Source organism: Haplochromis burtoni, unplaced genomic scaffold, assembly GCF_018398535.1.
Source record: "Haplochromis burtoni strain Fernald_Lab_line unplaced genomic scaffold, NCSU_Asbu1 Contig_295, whole genome shotgun sequence".
Classification (NCBI taxonomy): domain Eukaryota; kingdom Metazoa; phylum Chordata; class Actinopteri; order Cichliformes; family Cichlidae; genus Haplochromis; species Haplochromis burtoni.
Genome location: NW_024582656.1, coordinates 434,518 through 457,373, shown reverse-complemented (window position 1 = coordinate 457,373; position 22,856 = coordinate 434,518). Strand labels below are relative to the sequence as shown.

At 44.4% G+C, this 22,856-nt stretch overlaps 1 protein-coding gene across 1 annotated transcript in view; it reads right to left on the bottom strand.

Annotated features, from left to right (window-relative positions):
• Window positions 1-1,508: 1,508 nt before the first annotated feature.
• cpne4a (copine IVa) overlaps window positions 1,509-22,856 on the bottom strand; it is a gene marked incomplete at its 5' end in the record, with an annotated part of 79,341 nt that continues 57,993 nt past the window's right edge. Inside the window, 7 exon segments of the mRNA XM_042227986.1 lie at window positions 1,509-5,112; window positions 7,565-7,801; window positions 8,610-8,743; window positions 15,212-15,263; window positions 16,358-16,412; window positions 17,513-17,646; window positions 22,149-22,208. Coding sequence (XP_042083920.1) covers window positions 4,981-5,112; window positions 7,565-7,801; window positions 8,610-8,743; window positions 15,212-15,263; window positions 16,358-16,412; window positions 17,513-17,646; window positions 22,149-22,208 — 804 coding nt within the window. The 3' untranslated portion in view covers window positions 1,509-4,980.

Genomic DNA, 22,856 nt, shown 5'->3' with positions numbered 1-22,856 from the left:
TGGGACAGCTGGAAAATTCTCCTTCATTTCCATCTTTACTCTCACAGGATTACAGACAACACAGACTCTGCACACAGGGGCCGACGATCAAAAAACCTCTAAAACGGGAAAACAACGATGCAATGTGAAAGAAATTTTAACATGACTTCACAAACCATTGTTATTAACGAGCTGCAGCTCATGCAGTTGGTTAGCTGAGAGTCGGTGAATAAAGCAGGCGTATACAAAACTATCTCTATGTTGCACTATTTTATATACACAGGCTGAGGGACCAGTGCATATAGACAGTAACCTCCAATGTTTCTCTTGTCATAATCATTCCCAGTTCAGGTTTTAGTGTTGTACTGGCCTCTGTTCGCCTGGCCTTGTTTTGTGTTGGTGTTTTTTCAGCCAAATAAACGTCCCGCTTTGTGTTAAGATTCAGTTCCGTCTCTCTCTTGCCTGCTTTCTGGGTCCACACCACAAACACACCGATCTCAGCATCCTGCTCTGTCACACCAACCCTCTGCATGTCCTCCTTCACCACATCCATGAATCTCCTCTGAGGTCTTCCTCTTTTCCTCCTCAGCTCCATCTTAAGCATCTTTAGTCCAATATGTCCACTGTCCCTCCTCTGCACATGTCCGAGCCAGCTCAGTCTCAGCCTTGTGTCTCCAAGTCCTCACACTCACCTTTCCATGCTTTCCTCATTGTCAGTATAATGGAGACAAAGTAGACTTGGACAGGATGGAGCTACAGTGTCAGGTGCATGAAGTCCAGTTTCTTTACTGTCACTTCAAATATTTGTCATGTTTGCTTTGTGCCATTGCGAGACTTCCTGATGGAATCATGGCTCATAGCAGGTGAACAGATTTGATGTTTTAGGATGTAAAAAAAATATACAAATATAAACCAGTTTGATAGAAATTATATAAAACACTTGTAAAGCATGGATGAGGCAGAGGATTAAATATTTTTGTGGTTGTACTGTGATAATATACTTATAGATTAATCTATAAAGATCTATGTATTAGTATAACATGAGTCTTTACAGCATATATGCATATTTTACATTCTATAACCAGAACTAATAAAGATAACAGATGAGCACCTGCTTCCTCCGACTCCTTTTTGAACAGGAAATTGTTTTTTATATATTCCATGTGAATTTGATGTCTTCAGTGTGTATTAACACGTGTCACTTATGTTTGAAATAAAGTCCCAGCAGATGGCCCCGCCCCTCCCTGAGCCTGGTTCTGTCGGAGGTTTCTTCCTGTTAAAAGGGACTTTTTCCTTCCCACTGTCGCCAAAGTGCAGCTCATAGGGGCTCATATGATTGTTGGGCTTTTCTCTGTATTATGGTGGAGCTTTTACCTGACAATATAAAGCACCTTGAGGTAACTGTTGTTGTGATTTGGTGCTATATAAATAAAGTTAAATTGAATTAAATGATTTGATTAATTGGTTGAATGAATAAAACATTTTAAATGCATTAAAAAAGTTGCATTGAACACATTAAACAGATTCACTAAAAATACCGAGACACTCGAAGCTTACTGATAAAACTTTATTATAAGTCAGTTTTTCATTGTTTTGCACACAATACTGCATGTTAACACAACACTAAGTCATGTGACTCAACACCTGTCCCCCACCTTTGCTCTTTGATCGACAGCAGAAATCAAAGTGTCTTAAAAAATCTTCCATCGCTAAATGAAACGGTGCCTGTGCAGCAGCTCGAGTTCAAGCTTGTGAGAAGGAAACATGTAAAGCACACGGAAGCTGAGCTGTCACTACTTCATATCCCAGCTCGTGTACAACGTGATAATTGTGCACACTTACTAATAAAAACACTTTGATTGTGTAAATGTCATTACATTAAAATTCAATTAGAGAGGTGTAGTTTGATTCTTGCACAGAAAGCAACACAAGTGCTTTCAGTCACAGTAAAATGTTCAAAAATAAATGATTCATTTAATCATTTTCTAATATTAGATTTAAAGGTTTTCAGTTAAAATTAGCCAAAAAAGTAAAAACTTTAACGTTCAGCATCATTATCAGCAGGTTAGCACATCACTGTCAAAAACTAAACTATACACAGTAGCTGCGTTTGGCCTCATTGGTACTCTAAATGGATTTTCCTGTTATTACTGTGCAACTACCCACTGTCAGTGCCGAGCTGTGCTTGGTTAGTCCGTGGTATTATATTATTAAATAACTCAGTTATTACCATGTTGTTAATGAGCTGCATGCAGAGAACTGTGAAAACATGCTGAATGAACATATGTGTAAAAATGCAGGTTTAAGTTATCACACACGGCTGTTTGGACACTTCTGATCCCTCTGAAGGATTTCACTAACCAACACCAAGAGGTGTGGCTGTATCTGTGACAGCGTCCTACAAACGTTTGGATGCTTCAGTAATTTGCAATAAACCTAAAAGACAACAAGCTTTTGTCTTCATTTTTTTAAAACATGAAGACAAACGGACAGGTGTTGTGACACAACGTGACCAAAATCTATCACCATAATCTAGAAATTTCTCCAAAGATGCTCCATTTGTGCTTTTCAATCTACTCGCACATCGTCATTTACATGTGAACATGCTTGAGAGTAGAACAGCCCCATCACTGGGCACATTGTAAACATAATTATTACTCATATTATTCACTACCAGGAAACAGAAACCACAAGGACCGCACAGTCCTGCATGGAGATTTGCATGCAAAACAACAGTTCATGCATCTGCCTGACCTGGAGATAAAAACTGTGGAGGATGCAGACGTCTGTGAAGGCAGCGCACTTGTTCCTCTGGCAGAGATCCAAAATGCTTTACTACATACGAACCTTACGAAATTTAGCAAAATCTCAATAAACTCTTATAAAAACAAATGAGGTGGGGGTGGGGTCATACATTCCTTCATCGACTGGTTCCCCGCCCGTCATGCTGTCTGCAGGGAAGCAGCGTTTAATTGGTCAGAGTTGCCCGTTTGTGTGCTTTTCCACATAAAATGCTCCTGAACGCTACAGTCTGCTCAGCCTGCCGACCCTGCATGCACAGCGGATGCTAAAGGTGCTACGTTTGCAGTTTCCAGTGTGTACGCTGGGATGTGATGAATTCCTTCCTGACCTTCATGCTGTTCTTCCCTTTTGGGAATAACCCAGTTCTCAACCATTTTCCCTTATTTCTGCTGCAGGTCTAAATGAAGTTTCAGGATGTTGTTTCCACCCACAAAACGCCCCAGTTTGAGGAAAGCTCACTTTACTTTGTGAAGAGAATTTAGTGTGACTCGCTGAACATCGTTTTTTATGATCAGATAAAGCTAAACGATGAGATCCAGGCTTCGTTACACGTTTTTGTCATCGTCTTTTTGCAATGCTATACGCCAAAAAAAGATAAATCAATGGATACACTGACAAAACTTGCTAAATTAAAGTTTAGTTTGTCAAGCAGTTCCTTTTTAATGCCATGCTGGACTTAAAGTATCCATAATTTCCCTAAGCTCAGCTCCACGGGTCACATCCTGGTCACCTCAAAATCCATTTGTCCACAGGAAATCTCAGTGTTGCAGTGACAGCACCAAAACATTTTCACTAAACAGACACCAAGTTGTTTAATACTAGCAGTTTGCACAACATAGACAGGTCATGCTATCCTCTATATTCATTGGCTGTGACGGCCTCCAATCAAAAAGGTTCTTCACTCCATCGAATAAAAAAAATACGGTGAAATCTGGCCAATCAGCTGTTCAAGGCAGCGTCGCTGGACTACTTTTAAAGCACTCCCTGGACGTTATGTTCCAATCACTTTCAGTTGTGTGTCTGTGGCGTGTGCTGGGTCTACTGTGCCAAAAAGGTGTTCAGATCGTTTCAGGTCCCGGGTGAAATCACAGCTGTGAATGTTACTGCTGTTTGAACAGGACGTCCAGAGAGCGCCACACAGAGATGACCCTGAAGAACAGATTGGCCAATGAAACGAGCCTGGTTGATTCTTTTGATTCCACCTCACACTCCACAAAAGCTCGCTGTGAGTTTTCAGAATCAGAAAGGGTTTTGAGCCTTGAGCAAAAATGCTGATGTAAACAGATCAGGTTTAGTCTTTAAGGAGAATTATAACTTGGATGCCAGGATAGGCAGTGGTAACAAGTATTTATAGCAGAAAGTTTCTCATGACAAGATCCTCCTTCAGTTTCTTTCTCATCCAATGACACGGCCCATTTCCCCCGAAGCATGCTAACTAAAACTGATGTAATCCAAACGGCGTCTCTCTTGTTTTTGTTTTGAACCAAACTAACGTCGAGGTTTTCCCAGCTACAAAACAGGCTTCCATTATGTTGAACTAGCAGGTCAATCCTGACCCCAACAGACCGAGGTTTGCACAAAGCAGTCGACCTGAACAGACCCCAACAGAGAAAGAAGACAACCAGCAGCAGCAGCAGCAGGATGGTGTGCGGTTGGTTATACCGACCGATTAACAACAAAGAGCAGCATTATAATAAGAAGACTGCTCCACGGCTAACGCAGCTAAATAATTAGTAGCTCTGCATCAGACTGAAAGCCGTGTTTCTTCTTATTGCACCCAAAATAAAAGCAGGTCTAAATAAAAACTTTGGCCATAAAAGTGGAACAAACAGCTGATGCATCAGCAGGTTTTCTATTAACTTGTAAACAGCTCCACTTTTCCTTTAACTTCTGCTCCTTTTCCCCTCAGGCAGTGATCGTGATGAAGGATGATAGCATGCACCCTCAGGTAGATGACTGTATCGGTAAAAACGAGACCTGACCTGGTTCAGATTGGTGAAACTTAGACCCAGCACTAAGTCGACTCACGACTTCTACCCCAGAGACTGACGTCGTCTGCTCGGGTCTAAAATAAGCCACGTTGTAATGATAGGACACTGCAGGTAGCACCTTCATCATCCGCATTAACAAAGAACAAAAGACAGTAAACATTTTTCTCAGCCCAGGTTGTGCTGTCCAGCGGCAGCTGTGGCAGTAGGCTCATGGACCAAATGGCCTGGAAGACTGGTACTGGCTGGGCACTTTGGGCTTGATGCCCTTGCTGTTGTAGTAGTCAACCACCTGGTTGGGCACTTCTGCTAGCACACTCTTAGCCAGAGCGGCTGGAGACGCCTGAGGAGGAGAGAGCAGAGCCGTCAGTTAAAACACAGAGTGCAGAGGGAAGAGTTGATCTTTAAATGTTCATAAAACTGCAGCTCAACACCTGCAGACCCCAACAACAGAATAGCTGCCCTTCTCCATCGCTGATAAAGCAGGTGTTTTACCTTGATCCATGGTGCACGTAGCTGATTTTGCTTTTTCTCTAAAACAAAAGTTCAATATCTTGCACACATCTTTTGGAAAATGTAAAATTACTAGTAACACACACTCGGATTAATGGAATAAAAACATAAGCAGCGACCTCGAAGGAAAAACTGGTAACGGTTCAGTGATTATACTAAATTTGCTTCACATTCGGTGGCTGTAAGCAGCTGCAGGAACCTGCCGGCTGCCTAGAGCGACCGCTTGTGATTGCACGGGTCAGTGATGATGGCTTCCTGTCTCCCAACAGTCACACTGCCTCTCAGACGGATTCACAAAGACTTGCCAATAACTGAAGTCTAATTTATAAAAGATCGCCAAAACATTGCAATTAATCTGAGTCAGTCTGTGATGATGAATCTCTTTGCAAGAGGAGACTCACTCATTTGGTTGCTGACTGGTTGCTGACTGGTTGCTGACTGGTTGCAGACTGGTTGCTGACTGGTTGCAGACTGGTTGCTGACTGGTTGCAGACTGGTTGCAGACTGGTTGCTGACTGGTTGCTGACTGGTTGCTGACTGGTTGCACTCCTGTATAAAAGCAAGTTGCTGAGGGATTGCCTTGCAACCACTTTCTGAATCTGTCCGACTCTGTCTTATCGCTCTGTTGCACACAGTTGCAGTAACTTTGCTCGTGCCGTGGTCTCAGTGTTTTCCTCAGTGCGAGAGTGGCGTAAAAGCAGCAGCATAAATAAACCAGACCCTCAAATCCGAGCATGTGCATGTGCTGCAGATGGGATTTAATCTGATGTTCTGTTTTGTGGAAGGTAGAACAACTTAAGACACGGTCTTTAAATTTCATTTCAGCGTCTACCCCTCGGGAAAAATCCCAGACAGCGGTAATTGTTTGAAGCAGCGTCAGTCGCAGCCTCTCGTCTCTGCCTCGTTCTGCTGCTGTCAAATAAAAATTGCTTCTCTTGGGGTCCAAAGACAGAAACTCTCATTCATCACAGAATGAATGCAGGAGAATGAATCTTCCCAACGAGTCCGAACTGTGAATCTCTCGTACTGTACTGTCACTACACTCAGACTGAAAATTCATTCGAGTGAAATAAAGAATTTTCCACTTGAGACTGGCCGGCAGATTGTCCCCATTTCCCTTCTTATAGGGTGAAAACAGATTTTTTTCAACAACTTCACAGCCTCTCCTCTCGTCCTCCTCCGTTTATTGCTTTCCATCACTTCCCTGTCGTCCGCTGTTATTTTAGGGTCACATGCAATTATATTTAAACACTGCATCTCCCATCAACAAGAGTTTTCAAATGAACACACCATCTGGTGCTCTAATTAGAGGTTTGTAACTGCTGAACAACAGAGAAAGTGTTTCTAATAATTTACACAAACATGCTTCATAATAACAAACACAAAAAAGTGAGGTTAAAGGTTTGTAAACATCAGTGAAGATGTGAGAAAAACAAATATTATCTTATAGGTAAAAATATATGCAATTTAATTTTTATTATAGGGCGACGGCGACGAGTCATTGTTCAGGTCTTCATTTTGACCCACTCTCCTTTACAGCGGCGCTTCAGGTCTTCGGGTCTGCAGCATTATTCATGCACAGCTCTCTGAGCTCTGGACTCTGGACCGTTACAGAGCCTTCGTTCGTTTCTTTCGCCGCTGTGCTCGGGGTCATTGTCCTGTTCATGATCCAGTTTGGGCCGAGCTTTGGCCGTGGGTTCATGGAGACTCAGTGACTGCAAGGGGATGAAACCCTCATTGCTCCATCACCGTGCCAACAGGTGATACAACGTGTTTGTCCTGATATGACGTGTTTGATTTTACCCACACATGCTGCAGGTGATGAACAAACATCTCCCATTTGTTCCAGAAGTCTCCAGAGGCTTTGCAAACCTGATCCCTGCTGCCGAGTTCCTTTTGGAGAAATGTTTTCTCTTCCAAACAAGCCACACTTGTTCAGTCGTCTTCTAATTGTTCTGTCATGAACTTTGACCTTTAACAGGTGACCTGAGGCCCGTGAAGTCTGAGCATTGCATTGTGCTAACACACCTGAATCCTTCAGAACTGCAAAGTGCCCAAACGTCTACACTTATACAGGCGCTCACAGCTGCTGAGGAGCAGTTAGCCTGATTCCTCTGGAGTTTCCACATGGCTCTAAAAACCAACCAGTCACAGATGTAACACGGCAGGAGTTACACGTGTTCACCATAACCAGTTATTATGTGTTAGTTCAACGAACACGTTCGCTGTGTGAGTATGACGTTGCTCTGACACGGTACAGTTCTCGAACACGATGGACTCACGTGTTTGAAGTTGCGGAAGGGGACGAACTGAACGATGTCCCGGAGGACGGGCTCTCCTTTGGGTGAGCGCAGGATCCCGTCGTCGCCGTCCAGCATCTGCATGTCGCTGAAGTCGGCGTTCCCGACACCAACGATGATGATGGACATGGGAAGGTGGGAAGCCTGAACGATGGCCTCCCTCGTGTCGGCCATGTCGGTGATGACGCCGTCTGTCAGGATCAGCAGGATGAAGTATTGCTGGAGGATTGAACATGAAGAGACCCAGTCAGACCAGCTCCTGCGGCCAGAACAATCAGTTTAAATCCAGCAGGTTTTAAAAGAAGCAGTGGCAGCATTTCAAATTATATATATATGCATATATATGTGTGTGTGTGTGTGTGTGGTTCCTCTACGTTGCTGTGCAGTGTGGCTTAAAGTGGATGAAGAGAAACCGGTGAAGAAATCCCAGCGGAGTCATTATAGCAGCCTTGTTAGCGGCCGAGCCGGCGTCTCAAAGCCTTTTCTTCCTGTTTCTAATTGCACGATCTTTAAACTGTACTCTGTGAGGAGTGTTTGTCATAAAAGTCTGGTTCATTTTATTATTATTAGGTTTTTATTTGAAGATCAAACAATAACTGAAAGTGTTGAATTGCCAGCCAGCCTGCTCAAATCTGCCCTCTTGGCTGGCAGCCTTCCCCTGAGCTCGGTGTTTTGATGTGGGTAGCTCAGGGTGAAGCTTTGAAGTGTAGTTTCTGGTTGCAGTTAAGGACGCTCTTTCCTCGGCCTTTAAATACAATCATTTTGTCAAAAGTCATCAGCCACGGTTTGTGGTGGTGACGGCACTGGTCCTGACCCGTTTGCCTCGTGTTTCCATGCAGCAGGAACTCTTTTGCACCATTTTTCGAGCAGCATGGCTAACATCTGAGGCAGCGCTGCGTGCTCCCGGGATGATATTCCCGTGGTACCAGTACACAAAGAGACATTGTGCATATTCCTGAGACACAGGTATGAAAAAGGTTTCCTGTCTGAAAACTTTATTGGAACATGAAACTAGATCGCGTCTCACCATGGCCTCTTTGGTGTGCACCTCCTGTGAGGCAGACTTGGCGACTTTCTGGATGATGGGGGCGATGTTGGTGGGGCCGTAGAGCTGCAGCTTTGGTAGGCAGGCCTGGTACGCCTCTACCACACCCTGGATGCCTGACAGGACACAAAAACAATCAGAGACAGTCTGGTTCCTAAAAACTAGAACCAGACAAAGCCAGAGCTGTCTTGGGTTTGGTTACCAGCTGTTCTTGACAGTAAATCTCGTCTCTACCTGAAGATTCTCGGTCATAGAACGAGCATTTCTACCTGTAGATCCACAGCTGTGCACACCTCTTCATTCAGGGTTTTAATCAAACTTTTGCCTTCTTATAAAGCAGAAATCACCAGCTTTGAATCAGAACAAGCTGCCGGTTGTTCTATTAACAGGTGAAAAAGGCTGTTGTTGGAAAAAGTCTCTGTTTGTTTGTCCAGTTTTGGGGGATTCAGAGCTTTTAACTGTGGATGACTCGTGCGTGATGCTGATAATATAACACGTTGGGAGCATGATTGCTCTTTTCCTGATAAAGCCGACAGTGGACGGTGTTCCCTGTACCTTTAGTGGTTTTCCCACGAGTAGCAGCTCACTAATCACATCCACACCCAGTAATTTTGTTCAGTGAGCAGGCAGGAAGCCGCTCGGTCCACGAAGAGCTTCAGGTTTCTGCGCCCGTGTGATGCACCTGTACACTGGATCGCTGTTAACCATGCTAGCTAGCGTTAGCTGCACCTTCTTGGTCACTTGATCACATGTGAAGTTATTTTAGAGCTTCAAAAATTTCTTCTACTTTATTTGGGCTACAGAAACCAGTAGTGACATCATGGTTCCTGTTACATCATTTATATCCAGTCCGCGATCTTAAAGGTGTGCTTTAAATATAAATTTTTGGGCAGTTTTTCCTTTTATAACCTTTGTATAAAGATTCACTTCTGTATCTTTATATTTGTGCTTTTGTGTGTTTCATTTTTTTATCATTATTATTAAATTTACTGATGATTCATGTTTGTAGTTTGTTTCTTGCTCCGCCTCTCTCTGCGTCAGTGTCGCTGTTGCTCTGGACTTGCTCTGCCAGCCTCGTGTTTTTGGCGACGCGTCCCTGACGAAGCATCGCTGTCGTGCCCGAAGCTCGTTCGTTACACCCCACGCTTTGGTCCGAGCTCCTTTCATCCCTCGCCTTTTTACCCGAGCTTTCATCTGCTGTAAGTGATTACACTTCAGTCTGTATTTATCACAGTCTGACGGTCTCAGGTCATCTCGGTGATAGAAATCCATCACGTTTATTCTGTGAGACGAACTGTCAGCTTTATATTTAAACCTGTCAGTGATTTTATTCAAACTGAGTCTTTTCGACTTTTGGAAGAACACAAAAACGAGACTTTTCTAATTGAATAGAAAGTCTGCGTGTGTTAACTATATTTGGCCTAACTTCATACACTGGGGGGCGCTGCAGAGAGAGGAACCAGTAAACCAGCTGCTCATTAACTACATAACTTATCTTTATACATTTAATGTTATGAGTGTCTCCTTCTGTTTCGCCTTGGACGTATGAGGTCTGTGAGGCTCCACGGTCCGTCTCTCCGGGTCCTTTCAGAGGCATCCCAGCATGCCCGGAGGCAACGCTGTGATTTACTGTCTGAAGGTCATCAGGAAGACGCACTCAGACTTAATTAAGAGCGTCGGGGTTGAAGTGTCTCTGAGCTGATCGATGACCTTTAGCAGCCAAGAGTGCGAGAGGCCTTTATCTAAACACTGTCTGCCTGTCTCCCCTCAAAACCAGGAGGAAACAGCTGTGAGGTCAGAGCAGCAACTCCAGCTGTCAACATCTGTATGTCTGCCTAAAGCAACAGCTCCGATAAAATGACTCTGCCTTATTTTCACTTTTCCATTTAAGAAGAAAGTCAAAATGTAACACTTGTCAATGTTTTAGCTGTCGGGAAGTTTTCTTTTTTGTTTCTTCTCTGCCGCGGCCGCCATCTTTGTGCTAAAACTGGTTCCTGATTGGCCCAAAGCTGTCGGGTTTCCTGCATCTCACCTACGAGGCGCCACAGGCCCAGACCACCAGCTTCTTTCACTGTGAGTGACGGCTCCACTCTGAGCCCCGCCCATGTGACTCAACTCCTCCCCCGTCCCTATGGGAGAGTCCAGACCCCCTGCAGAGGATACTCAGTTACACCAAGGCCTCTTTGTTTCAGTCACTACGTAGAGATCGAGGTACATCGAGCACGGCATCGACAGCAAACGCATCACTGCCAACGCTGCACCGCTCATCTGTCAGCTTCCCCTGACGTGCTTCAATTTCCCCACCGGAGGCTCCAGGAGGCTCCGCCTTTACAACAATGTTCGAATTATATTAATGATGTTTCTCAATTACTGCTTACAAAACACGTTTTCTTTCTTTGTATGTGTTTGAGTGAACGATGTATTCACGCTATGCAGTCATCATAGTCAGGATGTTTTTCATCTTTGTTAGCAGCGTTGGGTAAAATGCGTTCCACACTGCTGGGAAAATATCTGTAATGTGCAGCTTTAGATTTATTTATACTGCATTTCAAAGACACTGAGGAGTTGATTCAGACTGCCAGTGTTAGTACACACAGTCACAGAGGTACACACTGCTGAACCATTATTTTACACTTTAATCAGGAACGAGCACAGAAAATGTCTCTAACGTCTTTTGATTTTTTTCTGATTTTAAATTCATGAATGAATATTTCAAACATTTAGATGAGGTCAGATATCAGCTGTGAATCCTCTGAGTTCTAGTTTAGAGGTTTAATTCACAAATGCCTGTTGGCCTGTTTGAGTATTCGCAGCCTTCGGGCAAATATTCTTTCACTCATTGAATATTGATCAAGTCTCACAGTGTCTGAAATTGATGTCGCTTGATGTTAACGCCCTGGGTTATCCAATCAAAAGAGCCAGAGTATTAACAAAAATTTAAAAAGAAAATAAGGATGTAATCTTTCTGCAGGAAACCCATTTGTCACCACAAGAGAACGAAAAATTAAAGAAACATGGATGTAGAAAAACATATTATAGCTCCCATATCAACAGCCATAAAAGAGGCGTGGCCATTCTTATGGCGAACAATTTGTCATTCGAACTCTTTAAAGAAATAAAAGATAAAGAAGGACGGTGCATCATTGTGAAGGGCAAAGCTTTAAATAGTATCTTGACTCTTGTCTGGAGATTACTGCACCCTTCACAAAGGGACTACACACACTACTCAATTCCACGCTCAGTGCACATCCGGGCTGATTATTTCTTAATGCAAAAGGAAGAATGTCACAGCGTGTTCGACTGTAGAATCGAGGTAGCGGATGTCTCAGATCATAACGCGATTTTTCTGACAACTCAGCTGGACTCACTTCCAAGGAACAAAGGAGCCTTAATGTAGGGCTCCTGAATAATGAATCTATTACATATGATATTAAACAAGAAATAGATGCAATCATTAAAGAGAATGACAACGGAGAAGTGAACCCTCTAATTCTTTGGGATTCAATGAAAGCTGTTCTGTGGGGAAGCTTGACAGCAAAAGCTTCTTTTGTTAAAAAAAAAAAAAGAATTGAAAAATATAATCAACTGACGAAAAATTTAAAAGAGCTGGAACAAACCTTCAGGACTAAAAGGGACCCCATAACACAGAGACAAATTTCAGAGGTTAAAATACAAATAGAAAATATTGAATCAGGAAGCGGAAAGAAAGGCAAGATATTTGAAACTAAATTATTACGGCCTAGGCCCTAAATCTGCCAAATTATTCGCTCGCAGACTGCGAAAGCAGCAGATAGATACAGCAATACACCAAATTAGAAACCCTATAACTCAAGAGTTGGAAGCTAAACCGGAAGAAATAGAAAACATTTTCAACAATTACTACCAAAATCTCTATATGCAAGAAGGAAATGTAGATGTACAATCAATAAAAAAAATGTTTGTACTCACTAGACCTACCTGCCATTGGAAAAACCAAAACGAAGTACTTTCTAAGGAAATCACAGTAGAAGAACTGAATAAGGCAATCAGTAGACTGAAAGCCAACAAAAGCCCAGGCAGTGACGGGTTCCCCGCAGAATGGCATAAGGTATTTAAGCTCAACCCTATCCTGCTGAGAACTCTGAACTGGATAATAAAGAACGGCCCGATACCCCCGTCGTGGAAAGATGCTATCCTGTCTTTGATCCCCAAGGAAGGAAAGGATAGAGATAACTGTGCAAATTACAGACCGATATCGATCCTACATGTAGACTACAAATTACACATCCATCCATTCGCTTCCGCTTATCCTGTTCAGGGTCGCGGGGGGCGCTGGAGCCTATCCCAGCCGTCATAGGGCGAGAGGCGGGGTACACCCTGGACAGGTCGCCAGTCTGTCGCAGGGCCAACACACAGGGACAGACAACCATTCGCACTCACATTCACTCGCACATTCACACCTATGGGCAATTTGGATTAACCAATTAACCTATCCCCACTAAGTGCATGTCTTTGGACAGTGGGAGGAAGCCGGAGTTACACATACTTCACAAAATTGATAGCAATAAATGGGATGCAGCTCTTATTAGTCCGGACGCCGAAAAGGCTTTCGACAGGGTTGGGTGGGGATTCTTGTATCAGACCTTAGAAAGATTTGGTTTCACTCAAGACTCAATAAAATTTATATATTAATATAAAAGGGATCTTTATAGGAAAAAGGGAACATAAAATAGGATTATTTGCAGAGAATGTAATATTTGAATTGGAAAACCAGGATTTTTTTCGATATCTACAACTTCGAGATTAATACAATAAAGAGATAGCTGAGGCTGAGATGATTAACCCTCTAATTGAAACAATGTGCGACGCCTACCAGCAGAAAACTACTAAACTAGCATCCAAATTATACTCCAATTTGATGACGAATCAAAGATTCACCTCTTTATATGTAAAGACAAAATGGGAACAGGAACTAAAACTATCAATCACAGATGAAACATGGTGCCAGTTATGTGGCTCATTTCAAACGTCCACAAATTCCCTACAGTGGCGGGAATTTAATTGGAAATGCCTTATTGGGTTTTTTAATCACTCCTCACATTAGGAGTAAGCAGGTGGGCACACAGCAGCCTTGTTAGAGAAACTGTGGTGAATTGGCAGCTAACCACTCCCATATCTTCTGGTCTTGCTCTAAAATTAACCCATTCTGGACAACAGTTAATGATACCTTACAAAAAGTCTTTGGTTACAAGGTCCCTGAGGACTGTACTGCTTTGTTTTGAGGAAATATTGATGATAGAGTTAAAAGAGAGGACTTATATTTAACTAAGATTCTTCTTACAGCAGCAAGAAAAGCCATTACCAGGCTGTGGCTTAAGCCTTTAAGACCGACCATAGAACCAAGTCCGCCAGAGCTTATGTTATATTTTTACAGGCTGTGGAGCCATTTTTGGAGCATTTCAAGTTGCTATACATCAATACAACCATTACAGCCCAAATCTTAATAATATGTCTGCATTAGGTGCATAGTAATTACATAAATTGCAAAAAAGTGCAATAAACTACAAAAAAATTTAAAATAGTTTTTGTTTTTTAACATATATTTCTAGTTAGAGAAATTTAAGAGGCTTATCCCTCAAAACTGTAAATACAAAAAAGTTGCACAAAATAGTTTCCCACCACATTTTACGTGTCTTCATAGTTTTAGTTTTGAAATACACCAATTTTTATATATTGCAGGAAAAATGAAAATAAATATTATCATGCAAATTTGCAAAAAAGCAGCATATGCATCAAAATAAACTATTTCCAGCAGTGCAATATGAGTCCTCAGCATCCCAGAAACGACACAAAGGCATAAAGTCAAACATAACTTTTAAAAACACCAGTATAGGCTAATGAGGCCCTGATGGTAAAAAACTACATTTCCGCAAAATGACGTCACTTCCGGTTTCGGGCAGGTCATGGCGGACATGCGATAGTTTGAGCTGATGGACGTAGGAAGTGTTACAAACAGCTGATGGATCGGCAAAGCGAGTTTCTGGAATATTATGGTTTTGTTGCTGCAAATGCTTTTATGCAGTTTTTGTAAAGCTACATGTGGAAGGAAGCTGTGACCGAGGACAAGCTGATGGCATCAGATGTAAGTACAACTCCTCCGGTTTCATATGAAAAACAAATTATTGCGCTAGCTCACAGGGTTGCAGAGCAACGGGATTTAAAAATAGTTACGCAAAACGGAGCGTGCTGCTCCGACCGGTTTTAAAGGGTTAACCTCCGTGAAGAAGAAGAAGACGACACGTTTGCAAATACTGAATCTGGATGTAATACTTTCCTCCTTGTCTTTTGTGTGGACGACTCTCCTACGTGGCTTCTGTGATCACCTCATCACTTTAAGGCAAAATAAAAAATAAAACACTTCCCAGTTTAGGAAATCAAACCGAGCCTACAGGAAACATCAGCGGCGCGGTGAACGGTTCTTCCTGATTCGCTGTCACCATCAAACTCATTCTCACTTCAAACAGCTTCTGAAGCTCGCTGTCAAATATTTGAGTGGTTTTTCTGCCTGTTTTTAATTTTCAACGACAGGAAATCAAAGAACCTACCTGCACACTCCGGGTTCTCCTCATTAAAATTCACTGCGAAGTCGTGGGAGACCTGGAGCAGAGAGGGGGAGGGAGGGGGAGGGAGGGGGAGGAAGGAGGAACAGGAAGTCTGTTTGATCTCTGCATCAAAAAAAAAACAACCTGCAGAAAGAAAACTCACAATAAAACTCTTCACCTTCATCCGTCTTCATCGCTTCCTGCTCTTCTTCTTCTTGAAATCGAAGCTGAGTAGTTACCTGCCCCCTCCCCCTCCCTCCCCCCGCCTCACCGCGCACTCACAGGACAGGTGAGTTTCTAGTCTAACTGACAGGCGAGGGAGCGCTGAGAAAGATTAAAGCTGTAAGCTTTGTAAAGCAAACTGAAGCCACAGAGGAGCTGCAGTTCCAGCACTCGGTGTTTTTACACTACAGCGTTCAGAGGAAGTGGGCGTGGTCTGCACAGCGCGCTCGTTCCTGCACCAGGTTAGGGCAGCAGGGAGCTGCTTTATCCAGATACGAGCTGAACGTAGACAGGAGTTCACAGAGTTAATATTCTTCCTGTGTGAGACACACTCGTCAGACGTGTGATCAAATATTTTGAGGAATCAGTTTCTGAAAATCAAAGACCGATTTAAATGATTTCACTTTGGCTGCTTGCATTGATGCTTTGCATTGATTCCAGCTCGGCTGCTAATGTCTGGCTGTTCTCTGAAGTCCCAGTGAACCTCTGTGTATTTGTGTATGTGTGCTGACAGGGATGTGCGTCTCCTCCCAGGATCAAACTTCCACTGTGTACGCCTCCACACTCAGGAAAAAGTTCCTGATCACATCAGACAAAGTGTCTTCCTATTGTTGATTAATGTAACGCTGTGTAAGCTGAAGGCTGTTTAATATTCTTGACTAATCTTGTTCCGGCTGCGTGCCACGCGGTATTTTCAGGGCGCCGACTCGGACTGTGAATGGAGCTAATCAGGACTTTGAAAGCTGATTTGAATGCAGCGTCAGACCGCCAACCAAAGGCTGCTGCACAGGAAAGGAAGCATTCAGCCGGCAGCACCCCGGGGAGGGGACGAGGGCAGGGAGGTGGGAAGGTAATCACAGGGTCAGCCTCAGCCTCTGCAGACAGAGTGCATGCTGGGAACGCCGACGAGCCGGGCTGTTAAATTACCTTATAGTCTGGAGGGATCCGAGCTCCGAAGCCGAACGCCGGGAACATTTTGTCACTGAAAGGAAAAAAGACAAAAAAGTAAAGGTGAAGAAGGAAAAGAGACACTGGAGGAGCTTTCTGATTGGATACTTGAACACAAAGCAAAAGAAATGTCTGCTGATTGGCTGAGAAGTGATTACTTCCTTACATCACTGTGATGTTAGGAATCTCTGTCCAATTCATCTAAAATTCAATTAAATACATTCTGTGAGTTAGACCAGCGGTCCCCAACCCCCGGGCCTCGGACCGGTACCGGTCCGTGAGTTGTTTGGTACCGGGCATCGAGAGTTGAGGCTCACGTGTGAAATGTCTGGTTTTCAGCGTTACTTTGTTATCGTTTTTATCGTTAACTCGGTTTTCCTGGTCTTTTCACGTCTGTTATGAATAAATCTTCTTTTTTTTGGTACCGGTACTAGTTTTATTTTGTTGTATTTATCCACGACACCTTAAAGGCCGGTCCATGAAAATATTGTCGGGCATAAACCGGTCCGTGGCGCGAAAAAGGTTGGAGACCGCTGAGCTAGATGTTTGACCTGTTGCTAGCTTAGCACGAGGACTGAAGTGTAGAAGACCGCTAACTCGAAACTGACTTTACTCCTTTCCAGCTTCTTGGACTCTGTAAGAGTAGCTTTGTGTGATTCATAGTTAACAGTAATCGTGTTAGTCGGCCTCGTGATGTGTGCTAGTGCAGCTAAGTACACAGCAGCCATATTATTGGTCAGATGATGTCATTCAAAAGGCTCAGATCTCCAGTTCAGGTGAAGCTAGCAGACAGCTAGCGGCTACAGCCGCCTGTCAGTCAAAGAGGCCACGCCCACGTTGGGAGTGTAACCAGGCAGGATAATAATAAATATTAATAATGTATACTTTGTTGACCTGTGGGGAACTTCCTCTCTGCATTTGCCCCACTCACTCAGTGAAGCAGTGGGCAGCCACCCGGGAGCAGTGAGCAGGGACGGTACCTCGCTCAGGGGTACCTCAGGGTAGCCGTTCAGTGGATTCAGCCACTCTACCTACTGAGCTATCGCTGCTCATAAGTGATGTTTCTTTAATCTTGTGAGTACATGAGCACAGTAATGAATGGAGCTTTGTGATTGGCTGCTGAGTTGAAGCGACCTGTCGTAGTCCTGGCAGATTTCTCCCACGGCCACCAGAGCCTTCAGGTACTCGTTGGGCTGGTACGGGTGGATGTAGTGCAGGGAGCAGCTGTTCCGAGGGTCTCCGTTGGATGCTGTGAAGTCGATGGCGACCTGCAGAGACAGCAGCCAATCAGGGATCAGAACCAGTCAGAGTCCCTCAGAGAAGCCACACAAGAGCAGGAGGGAATGATGTGACTGTATGTTTGTTGGTGCCATTACAGAGACAGATTTTTATCCTGATTTATAGAAGCAGGCATGTCTAGATTTAATTGATTTTTATTGGTTATTTGGCTGAAATGAGCCTTTGAGGGTTCAAAGGTCGTGTCCACCGGAACCTAAGGCACGGACCATCTTTCTTCATTTATGGTTTTTGTTCATTTTGGGCCTCAAACTGATCCGTGTGAAGAAAATAAGGATGGTGCTGAGGACGTGAGCGAAGCTTTTAGTTACATTTCCTCTAAATCGAAGATATTTGTTTTTATTGTTTTCATTTCTTTTTAGTTTTTGCTGTGTGTGCAGTGTTTTGTTGCTTTTATTGGTTTCATTTTGTGCGCTTGCTCACTTTTGATTGTTTTCTCATTGTTTGTGGGGCCTTTGAGTGCTCTGTGAAGCAGTTTGGTGCCTCCGGGTGAAATGTGCTGTATAAATGCATCGGCTTCACGGCAGCAGCAGCTCAGCTGAAGAAGAAGAAAAGCAGTTATGTTCAGAGAGCCGCAGAAAGAGCTCCGAGACGTCAGAAGGTCTGAATCATTGATGAGTCGATGACGACGGCTGCGGATGCTCGTGGGTTACTGAATGAGCTTCGCGGGCGATAAACGACCACAACCAGACGCAAAATGGCTCGACTGCAAAAACACGCTGCAGATCTGAAGTCAGGCGTACAGATACGAGCACACGTGTGCTTAAAACCAGCAAATATGACTTTACTGTTTAACATGCAAGAGTAAGTCATGCTGTCAACTCAACTCAAACAATGAAGTTCAGAATGACTGAAGCAAAAGAACGATTGTTTCATATGAAGCTGAAACAGCTGAAATCAAGAAGAGGAAGTGAATTCAAAGGATTTTTATTATTGTTCAAAAAGTGCCATTCGAATACTCGTCCATTTAGAAAATGCATTTAAACAATAAGACCATGTAATGCAGCGTTCAGACCTTTAACGTCTGCCGGATCACAAATATTTTTAAAAACAGCTCCAAAGGGCCAAAAAAGGCAACGAAGTTAGCTTGAAGGTGTGAAAAAAACGAGGAAAAACATGTTTGAAATGAGCACAAAGATGCAAAACTACACAAAATAATTACAACCATTAAAACCAGCCACGAGAGGACACGTGATTTCACCAAGCACTGTTTTGTTCACCCAGAAACTCTCCACAGGGACCGCCTCACTGAAGCCAACACTGGAGACGGGTTCTGATTGGATCGCCACAGAACAATAACAATGACCCTGAAACACATGATGGATGGATAGCCCAGAATTACTGACCCATCCATATCAACAGTGTTTAATTACCCTTTCGTCCTGATGTGTAGCAGAGCTGAATCACATGGACACAGCAGGAAGTGTCGCTGTGGTGCTGTAAACAGATGGAGTGGAGGTCTCAGCAAATTCACCCAAAGTCAGACGGTGCAACGCTCAGAGAAACTCCACAAAGCCGAGAGCTCCACCTCAGAGGCGATTAGAAAGAGACTGAGTGGAAGAGCTGCAGGAGAAAGCCTCACGCTGCGCGGCGTGCGTTTGCAAAGTTATATCTGAACAAACCACAAGACCTCTGGGACAAACGGGAAGTGCAGAAGAAGCAGGTTTGGAGAAAACACTCATACCAGCCGTCAGCACAGCGGTGGAGGGCCGAGGGTTCGGGCCGAGGGTCCGGGCCGAGCCGAGGGTTCGGGCCGAGGGTTCGGGCCGAGGGTTCGGGCCGAGGGTTCGGGCCGATCCTGCAGCCACAGGATCAAAGTCAGGACACGGACTTTGATTTTCACAGGACGACACGGATTCAAGCTAAACCTTCGTTTTCACACAACTGTAATGAGGACAAAGGACACACACACACACACACACACACACACACACACACCACACACACACAACACACACACATACACACACACACACACACACACACACACACACACACACACACACACACACACATACACACTCTGAAGGCTAATTAGAGAAGAAGAGACAGACTGTAACACAAACAAGATGATCACGAGGGAAAAATAAAACTCAAAGCAAGACGCAAGAAAGCATTAAGTTTTCTGGCCTCTCGACCACGTTTCTGCTGAAAAATAGATTTTAATCTCAATGAGACGTTTACCTGGATAAATAAAAAATCATAAAGAAAAGAAAGTAAAAGAGGAAAGAACAGGAGAGCCAAACGAAATGCAGAGATAGAAACACTTCGACCCCGGGGAGGCGAGAACAAACCCAAAGACAACAAAGAAACTTTTACAAAAACCCCGACAGGTAGAGAAACACAAACTCCAACACGTCAACGGAGAATTAGAAACAGGAAGGGATTTTAAGCCGTGCACATTCATGCTGAAGGGAAGCAAAAGTCCTCAAGAGTCACAAAGAAACAAACGTTTAACGTCCGGGAGGCGCAGAGTGAAAGTGCTCCCACCCCCATGGAGCCGCTTTCAGCCAAACATCAGTGAAATTAGTCACACGCTTGTTTCCTGCAGGACACGCTGACTGCGTGAACAATCGTCTCCTCCACAGACGACCGTGAGCTCCAGGCCTCAGACTCATCTGGAGAAAAGCAGCGATTGGACGCACCGCTGCAGAGAAGCCCCGAGCGCGGGATCGTGTGAAACACACGTCTGAGTTTGGTTATCAATCATGAGCTGAAATGTTTGCACAGTTCTAAGCTGCTGCCGTCTGATTGGTCGTTCAGTCGGGACGGTTCTGTGGTCGGAGCTGAAGCTGGAGGAAGTCCGTCTCCTCCGGCTCTGGATCAGAGTCGAGGATCGAGGAGTTTGTTTACGTCCTCCAAAACAACCAGACACACGAAACCTGACAGGTGATGCTGCATGCTGGTCCACGAAGGCGAGATCACAGATCAGAAAAGGATGCTCGCTGGTTGTAACGCTCGCCGTCACTTCACCGTGAACAACCTTTAGGACTTCTGTGGATCCCAGCACAAACAGGAGCAGCCCACGGAGCGGTGGGTGGACACGCAGAGCTGTGTGGAGCGCCAGCACACAAACACGGCGGTGCTTTAAGAGCGATCCACCACAGCTGATGTTACACATGAATTATTCATCAGTGTGGTGTTTCTAAATAAGATGTGTTCTGGCATGAACTCATTCTGCTGCTGTCCCGCTGATAACATAAGTCAGCGTCTCCAGTGTGATGTGAGCGACCATCTCTCTGAGCTGTGCGTGAGTTGAAGCCACACCCATTTTGCTCCATCACCACCATCCACCTGCTTCGGTTGGTCCCATACATTCACCTTGTCTGTGCGTCTCGTGTGTTGCGTTCCTCTGTGGACTCTGAGATAAACCCGGCGCCTGCTGTGGTTTGTTCAGCGTCTTTATCACTTTGCTCAGCGCTGCGAGAAATCGGAGCGAGCGGTCTCAGCGCGAGTCACACCGTGAACGTTTAGAAAGCAGAACAGATTTTCTGTTGTTAGAAAGTTGAAGAAGGATGTTGTAGATCATCACAAAGACAGGGACACATAAAGACTGGATTACTGATGTTTTAATGATAAAAAAGCATTAAAGAGCTCTCGAGCTTTTCCAAAGGCTGCAGGACCCTGAAATTCTGACTCCAGAGCTGCCGTCTCATTATCAACGACGTTCAGCCTCTCCTCGGTCATTTCACTGGTTAGATACCAGTGAGAGCCCAGCGAGGTGCTAACTGGGACACGGAGGCTGCTGAACGTGTCGCCTTGGTTACTGTTTCCATGGTAACAGCAGAGATGCTTCAAGAACTGAGAACATACTGCCGGATGGAAAAAAGGAAGAGGACAACAACCCGAATATGACCCGAGTGTGTGTGTGTGTGTGTGTGTGTGTGTGTGTGTGTGTGTGTGTGTGTGTGTGTGTGTGTGTGCGTGCGCGCGTGTTTTGAATACTGAGGTTTTTCAAATCAGTCTTCACTTTGAGAGGTCTTTTGATTTTAGGGCTCGGGTTAAAGGTCAAAGTCTTCCGTGTGTGTGTGTATGTGTGTGTGTGGTGTGTGTGTGTGTCGTTGTGTGTGTGTGTGTGTTGTGTGTGGGTGTGCTGTGTGTGTGTGTGTGGTGTGTGTGTGCGTGCGTGGTGTGTGCGTGTCGCTGCGTGTCATTGTGTGTGTGTGTGTGTGTGTGTGTGTGTGTGTCGTGTGTGTGTGTGTGTGGATGTGTGTGGTGTGTGTGTGGTGTGCGTGGCTATGTGTGTGTGTGTGCTGCGTGTGTGTGTGTGTGTGTGTGTGTGTGTGTGTGCTGTGTGTGTGTGTGTGTGTGTGTGGTGTGTGGTGTGTGCTTGTGTGTGTGTGTGTGCTGGTGTGTGCGTGTGTGTGTGTGTGTCGCGTGTGCGTGTGCTTGTGTGTGTGTGTGTGTGTGTGGTGTGCGTGTTGTGTGGTGTGTTGTGTGTTGTGTGTGTGTGTGTGTGTGTGTGTGCTCTCACAGTAAACTGGATCTGACAGCCTCCCATGATGTAATCCAGGAACGAGTGCATCTTGATGATCTGCAGACAGACAAACGGCCACGACTTTAAATATTTAACGTTTCAGCTTCACACAGTTTCACTGATGCTTCGTCATCTTTCATCAGCTGTTTCTGCACCAGCTGATTAGCAGCATCCAATCACATTCTCACATGTGAAAAACAACCTAACTATGTTTATTAGTGTCAGAATAATGATGGTGAAATATTTTCATTCCAGCAAACTGATGTAAAAAAACACAACCAAGATATTTAAATTCTGAAGGATATTTTGGAGGATTTTCACTTATTGAAAATACATCGAGTGGCAATAAGAAGCGTGGACTGACGTTCAGTTTTTCTCTCTTCATGTCTCCTGCGCCTTCTGTTTCGTGTGCACCTCCTCCCTGCCCTCCTGTGTGATCACCTGCTCCTGTTCTGATTTCTTGCACCTGCATCACATTTCCCCCCGCGTGTACTGCAGCGCTATATGTTGCTCCGGTGCTCTGCTGCAACCTTTTAACTGTGCTTGGTCTTCAGCATTCGCCTGTAGCATCCTGGATGTTTGACTCACTTCTCTCTCCAGAGATTTCAGTGAATAATGGATAAAAAATCTTTTCCTCAACACTTTACCTCGACCTTGGTGGAAAATGTCACAAGGACCCTCCAAACCATGCTTCCTGTGTAACGT